General features: G+C 50.1%; 1 protein-coding gene across 1 annotated transcript in view; it reads left to right on the forward strand.

Annotated features, from left to right (window-relative positions):
* The window catches only part of RASGRF1 (Ras protein specific guanine nucleotide releasing factor 1), a 59,127-nt gene extending 54,496 nt beyond the window's left edge, over window positions 1-4,631 (forward strand). Inside the window, exons 24-27 of the mRNA XM_080981889.1 lie at window positions 135-214; window positions 1,842-1,959; window positions 2,202-2,270; window positions 3,113-4,631. Coding sequence (XP_080838015.1) covers window positions 135-214; window positions 1,842-1,959; window positions 2,202-2,270; window positions 3,113-3,205 — 360 coding nt within the window. The 3' untranslated portion in view covers window positions 3,206-4,631. The remainder of the gene's footprint in view (window positions 1-134; window positions 215-1,841; window positions 1,960-2,201; window positions 2,271-3,112) is intronic.
* Window positions 4,632-6,949: the final 2,318 nt, after the last annotated feature.

The raw sequence follows: 6,949 nt of genomic DNA on the forward strand, positions 1-6,949 counted from the left end.
CCCATTTGATTTTCAGTAGCTCAGAAGCAGATCCTTGGTATCATTCCCCAAAAAGGCGCCCCTCACCCCAGCCTGGATTCTTCTTTCTTCCTTAACCAGAGTCTGCACTTTCTGCCTTATGTCTTTCTTTTCAGACGAAAGCTTTGATCGACAAGCTGCAGCGCCTGGTGTCTTCGGAAGGCCGTTTCAAGAATCTGAGGGAGGCCCTGAAAAAGTAAGTGCCTGGCAACAGAGCTCGTCCGCCTGGGGGTGGTGCCCATCATGCCTCTGTTTGCAAAATGTGAGACCTTGTGTGGTGTCTGAGGTATGTGCATGCGCACACAGAAAGACAAAGCATGGCACACCTGTGAACACCTCCAGCAAGTGCTCCTTCCCACTAGGTATTTGGCAGATATTGCCAGGACCTGAGAAAGTTCAGCTTTATTTGTTTGTTTGTTTGTATTTATATTCCACATTTTTCCTCCAAGGAGCTCCAGGTGGCTCACCTGGTCCTCCCCTTCCTCGTTTAACGCCCTAGACAACCCTGCAAGGTGGGCTAGGCTGAGAGGGAGAGTGGCTGGCTCCCAAGGTCACCCAAGTGAGCTTCATGGCCGAGTGGGGGTTTGAACCCTGATCACTCAGGTCTTAGTCCTCACAACAGCCCTGGAAGGTAGGTTAGGTTGAGAAGCAGGGATTTGAACCCTGGTCTCTCCCAGGTCTTAATTTGACACTAACCACTGCACAACACTGTCTCTCCCTGCTCAAAGCCTCAGCTGAGGAGGAAGAGTCACGGTGGGTAGCATGCTGGACAGCTGGGCCTCCAGCCCCTGGGACTTTGCATGCCCCTCATGAGCAAGGGGAAGGGAAACCAGCTATTTAACCAGGCACAAGAGACTGTAAAAGGGAAGAGGCCCTTCAGAGGGCAGGGAGGAATGTTTTGGCCTCTGCACTGAATGCAGAGAATCTCATAGGTTCCAGAGTTCTAAGACATTCCTATTTGCGCAAGGGAGAGGGGTCTGCGAAGCTGGGAACTCATTCATACTTGATGTGGACTACATTGGAAAGTACCTTATTTTTTGCTCTATAAGACTCACTTTTTCCCTCCTAAAAAGTAAGGGGAAATGTGTGTACGTCTTATGGAGTGAATGCAGGCTGCGCAGCTATCCCAGAAGCCAGAACAGCAAGAGGGATTGCTGCTTTCACTGCGCAGCGATCCCTCTTGCTCTTCTGGCTTCTGAGATTCAGAATATTTTTTTTCTTGTTTTCCTCCTCCAGAAACTAGGTGCGTCTTGTGGTCTGGTGCGTCTTATAGAGCGAAAAATATAGTATGGCTTGAAACAGGGAAAGTTTTTCTCCCTCTTTCATAAGGCTACAACTGGCGGGCATCCAATGAAGCAGAACGTTGGATGATTCAAAACAGATAATAGGAATTCCTTCTTCGCACATTGCATAATTAAGCTATGGAGTTCACTCAGGCGGCAGTGGTGCCTATCAACTTGGATGGCTTAAAAAGAGGATCGGACAAAGTCATGAAGGAGGAGAGGGCTATTGATGGCCACTGGCTCTGCCTCTCACAGGCATCCAATTGGTTTCTGTGAGAACAGCATGCTGGACTAGATGGGTCATTGACCTGATCCATCAGACCCTCCTTATGTTCTTAAGTGTCAGACTTGATGTGAGGGGGACACAAAAGCTCTCCCTGCAGGGTGTAATCTGTGGTGACGGTTTATGAACCCATCTGAGCTGACATGGAGTGAGGACAGTGCCTGTATGAACTGTGGCCAAAGAGGAAACTCAGGAGAAAGACTATTGGATCACATTAAGCCCATCACATTAAGTGGGACTTCTTTTCTCCCTTCCAGCTGCGATCCACCCTGCGTCCCATATCTAGGGATGTACCTGACAGACCTGGCCTTCATTGAGGAGGGCACCCCCAATTACACTGAAGACGGCCTTGTGAATTTTTCCAAAATGAGGATGGTAAGTTTCCTGGCACAGTGCCTTTTGGCAGGGAGAAAGGGCAAATCATAAGGAGGTTTCATAAGTCTGATCAGATGTCAAGAATAGCCTGACGAAAGGCTAGTCCGTGAAGATGTGAACCGCCTGATTACTCCATTCACCAGCCTCAGGCCCTTTTATTTCATGAGCTTTGAGTGTTTCCCCAACAACTTTTATTCCCGGGAGCACAAACATAAGCACCAATTTCTTTTCTTTTTGCACAGATCTCCCATATCATCCGAGAGATCAGGCAGTTCCAGCAGACGGCCTACAAAATTGAGCATCAGGCAAAGGTAACTTCACTGCAGACCCTTTCGGGGGGTCGGGCTTGTCCCTTGCACCCACTGCCCAGAGGTGAGGGTGTCTGAGAGCTCAATTGGAAGCAGCCTTCTCCACCCTGGAGTCCTCCAGATGTTTTGGAGGACATCTTCCACTAGGATGGACATGGTGGCTGGGGTTGATGGGAGCTGTGGTTCAAAACATCTGGAGGACACTAAGTTGGGGAAGACTGTTTGGATAAAAACAATGGCTGTAGCTTGAGATCCACCTTGCAGGCTTCCTATAGGCATATGCTTGGCCCCTGTGAGAACAGGATATATTCCTGAATAATTGTTCCTAGGTAACTGTTGCTGAGGAAGGTACTTATAACTTCATGGAGGGGAGGGCTATCAATGGCTACTAGCCAAGATGAATGCTATGTTCTGCCTCCACAGCTGGAGGAAGCAATGCTTCTGAACACTTCCTACAAAACTAGCTCCCATAAAGAGAGAGAAACTATAAGCAGAGGTAGTCTGCTTCTGAATAGCAGTTGCTGGAAACTGCAGGGGAGGAGAGACGCGGTTGCACTCAAATCCTGCTTGCGGGATTCCCACAGGCATCTGGTTGGCCACTGTGAGAACAGGATGCTGGAGTAGATGGGCCATGGGCCTGATCCGGCAGGTGCTTCTTCTGAGGCCATTAAGAAACCCTATGGTTAGTTTGTTGCACGGTATCCCAAGACCAACAGATCTGTTCCCAGCCATCTGACAACAAGCTCACAACACTGGGCTCTCTCCCCTTAGGTCCAGAGGGAGCAGCATTGACCCCTTGCTGCCTCCCTTTCCTTCACCCTCTCTCCATTTTCTTTCTCTTCCAGGTCACCCAGTACCTCCTGGACCAGTCCTTTGTGATGGACGAGGAGGGTCTTTACGAGGCCTCGCTCCAGATAGAGCCAAAGCTGCCCACCTGAGTCCAGAGTGGCAGCAGCCCCCTGGGGGCCCTTCCCTGTACACCATGTACCATATTGTACATAGTAGCTGTTTGTTTCTTTTGGGAACCCTCAGTTGACTTCCTCGTATGTGCTTCTCCAAGACCCCCCCCCCACCCCTCTCCTTGTCCTTAGAATCTGACTAGCCACCGTTTGTCCTGGGGAGTCCGGCATAGACCACTTTGTTGACTGCAGTCCTGGTTCCTATTCAGCTATGTTCTCTTTGTTGTTGATTCTTTGCGTGCGTGCACTGGGGGCGGGGGGAGGGACGGAGGGGGTGGCAGCCGGGAAAGCCACCCATGGGGGCATGTGGGGCATTGCACAAGGGAGCCCCTCCTTACCTGAGGAACAGCTGCCTGCTTTCCAGGCCTCTGCAATCCGGGCACGGCCTTCCATTTTGCCGGGAGGGGGGCTGCGGAACACACACACTCACTCCGAGTCATTTCGGACGGCAACCGCTAAGTCCCCCAATACAAGTCATGTAATAAGGGAAAGCAAATTCTCGAGGACGCATTTCACTGAGCAGCGGCAGGAGCAGAGAGAGCCAAGGGGACTCTGACCTCCTGTTGCCAAGGAGATAAGAGAGGCTTGAAGGAGAATCTGACCCGCTGGTGGTCAACTGGGCAAAGCAGGCTTGATAGTGGAAAGATGGTGGCTCTCTTCAATGAGGCCAAGGTGGAACAGTAGGGTTTGGGTGACAGGGTAGGAAGGAGACAGGCAGACAGGTCTCCCCTGGGGAACAGGTACTCTTGGTGCAAGAGGACTCCCTTTTGTGGGGGTGCTGTCTGTCCCCACATAAATGGGTAGGGAAGCAGGGCAGGGAGGAGACAACCACCATTTGGGTTTCCTGCCTCAGGCACCCAGGTGGCTTGGGCCAGCCACAAGAGGAAGACAGACAGAGACCAACCATATCTTTGAAAATTCCTGCTTCATCACCCTCCTGAGAGGCTCTGTGTGAATTTCGCTCCTCCGTCCGTAGACTTTAGTGACTCTTCTTAGTAACATAATGTAGAATTAGAGAGGGGAGGGGAGGGGGGAGGGGAATGGCCAAGTGTTTTTATTACATATACTGTAATCCTGTCTAACCACTTGCTAGCAGGACTACAGTAATGTACTGCTTATTCTGTGAATATTATCACGTATTTTTTACATTGTACAGGATATAAGCCCAGGTGAATTTTTGAGTGGCAGGCATGCTCCACAGTAACGGAAAAACCAGAAGAAGAAAAAACAAAACAAAACCTTTTGCTGTAAGCAATACCCATTGGTATGAGAATTCTCTTTCAAGACCTAAAATATTTCGACTTACAGCTTGTTTGTTTGGGAAAAGGAAAAAATTTCCATTTTTGTAAAAATATATGTTTCCTGATTACCTCTTGCTAATAAATCTATTCTATCTCAGGGTGAACAGTGGCTTTGCAAAGGTGTATTTTGGACCCATCAGGGGGAGCTGTTTGGGATGGGCAAGTTTAAGCAGGGGAGCTTGCCTAGTTCATCAGAAAAGCCTGGTTAAGACCCCCAAAATATGACTAAGCAGAAGGTCACCTGAGAGGAGGACGGTCTGCAGGAACTCTATGGGAAGACAGGGAGCAGTGACTGTTGTAACCTATCAATCACCAGTTACCAGCCATGCAGCAAAACTGGGGGCCATATTTCCTTATGGCAGAGGTTTTCAACCTTTTTGAGTCCATGACTTCCTTGACCAACTGCATTCTTTCTGCAGCAGCCCTGTGGGGCTCAGAAGCCCAGTTATGCCACCCCTTGCCAGCAGAGCTGACAGCTTCTCATCCTTTCTTCAACATCCTCCCTTATGGAGTGTTACCTCAACCTCCTCTCTTCTCCCCTCTCCTTGAAAGTCCTCTGGGCAGCTGCTGCTTCTGCCCCTGGTCTCTGAGCTGCCCTTCCCTGCCCCAAAGAAACATGCCTCCTCATACTGCCCCACAGGGGCCTGGGACTTGTCAGCCCATTCCCAACAGCAAGGGCTGGCGGACTGGCTGGCTGGGCTCCCTTGCCCATCTGCTTGCTTACTCCAAGGCCACCTCAGCTCCTGGCAACCAGCACCCCCTGGCCAGCCCCAGAGGCACAATTCACCCACAGAGCTTGTAGCCAGGGCTGCTGCAACAAACCGCTGTGCAAGCCTTTGGAAGGCAGAGACATGAGAGGGCATCAGAGGAGGGAGGGAAGGAAAGAAAGAGGGGCAGAGGCCAGTGTTGCCTGTGGCACCCCTGACCATCCTTCAAGGCACCTCAGGGTGCCACAGCAGCCTGGTTGAATACCACTGCCTTATGGGTAACCTTCCAAGGGTCTCAGCCAAGAAGTGGGCGGGGCCAGAGGCAAAAGTGGGTGGTGCAATTAATGGAAATACTTCCTTCCTTCGCTAGCCCACTTTCTGCACACACTTGCACATCCCTCTCTGTCTTCCATCCAGATAAACAAGGCATTGTTTATTTTATTGCTCATTTTAATTACTCCATTTATATCCTGCCCTTCCTCCTGAAGGAGCCCAGGGCAGCAGACACAGCAATTGTGTGTGTGTGTGTGTGTGTGTGTGTGTGTGTGTGTGTGGTTTGAGAGCAAGCATGGTGTAGTGGTTAGAGAATCGGGCTACAACCTGGGAGACCAGAGTTCAAATCCCCACTTGACCATGATACTCACTGGGTGACCTTCGGCCAGTCACTGCCTGTCAGCCTAACCTACCACACAGGGTTGTTGTGGGGATTAAAAGAGGTACGGAGGAGCCATCTACATCACCTTGAGCTCCTTGGAGAAAAAGATATTTAAAAAATTATGTCTCTGTGTGTGTGTGATTAAAAACCTAAAAACATCCTAAAACATCCTAAAAAGTTAGAAACTATGGGTGGAATTCAACATTGTGCTTACAAATTTTCTGCCTGCATAAGCATGTCAGGTTGCCAGAGGGAACTGTCCCCTTTCTGCCATGTACTGTTCTGGAGGTTCTCCCAAGCTGCCCCTCGAGTCATTTTTTTTTGGGTGGGGTGGAAAAAGGGAAAGCTCTATTGCACAAGCAGAAGCCATTTCACTCAAGTTTGTTAGGTGAATTTCACCCACAATCTCAACGGATGATCTCAGGGTAACAGGACCAGTGTCCTTCAGCCACCACATTCACCTGGGTAAATATGAATGCATTTAAATTCCTCCTCAAAGTCAATAATGATGCTGGCAGATGCAATCTTGCCAGTGAAGGCATTCCACAAATGGAGCCACCACAGAAAAGGCCCTGTCCCAGGTCAACGCCAACCAGATGGCACCACCAGCGAGGCCTTACCTGCTGATCATCAAAGGGTCTGAGATGGTTGATATCAGAATTCAAAGACACATGTTCCATCCCACCAAAAACACTTGAGATTTGAAGGAATGTGGCCTGCGGAGAGTTCCAGGGGCCCAACAGAGGGGCTGGGGGGGGGTTACACCTGGGATTTCCCATGCATAAGGGGTCTTTGACTGAGATGAACCCTTTGACTGGGATCAATCCCAATGGGAGAGGCAAGGAGACCTCTGGCAGCCAAAGGGATGAGTTGCTCTAACCTTCTGGTCCTGGCTGGGTTGATGGGAGTTGCAGTTCCAAACACTGTGAGGGCAACAGGTTGGGGCAGGCTGGAGGTAAGCTAGGGCATGAGTAGTAGAAGAAAACAGGGAGGGAGTCGAAGCTTGAAAACAACTGGTCCAGTTGGGGTCTCACTCTGCTTCTGCCCCCACCAATGAAAT

This window comes from Podarcis pityusensis, assembly GCF_964106645.2.
Source record: "Podarcis pityusensis genome assembly, chromosome: 14".
NCBI lineage: Eukaryota > Metazoa > Chordata > Lepidosauria > Squamata > Lacertidae > Podarcis > Podarcis pityusensis.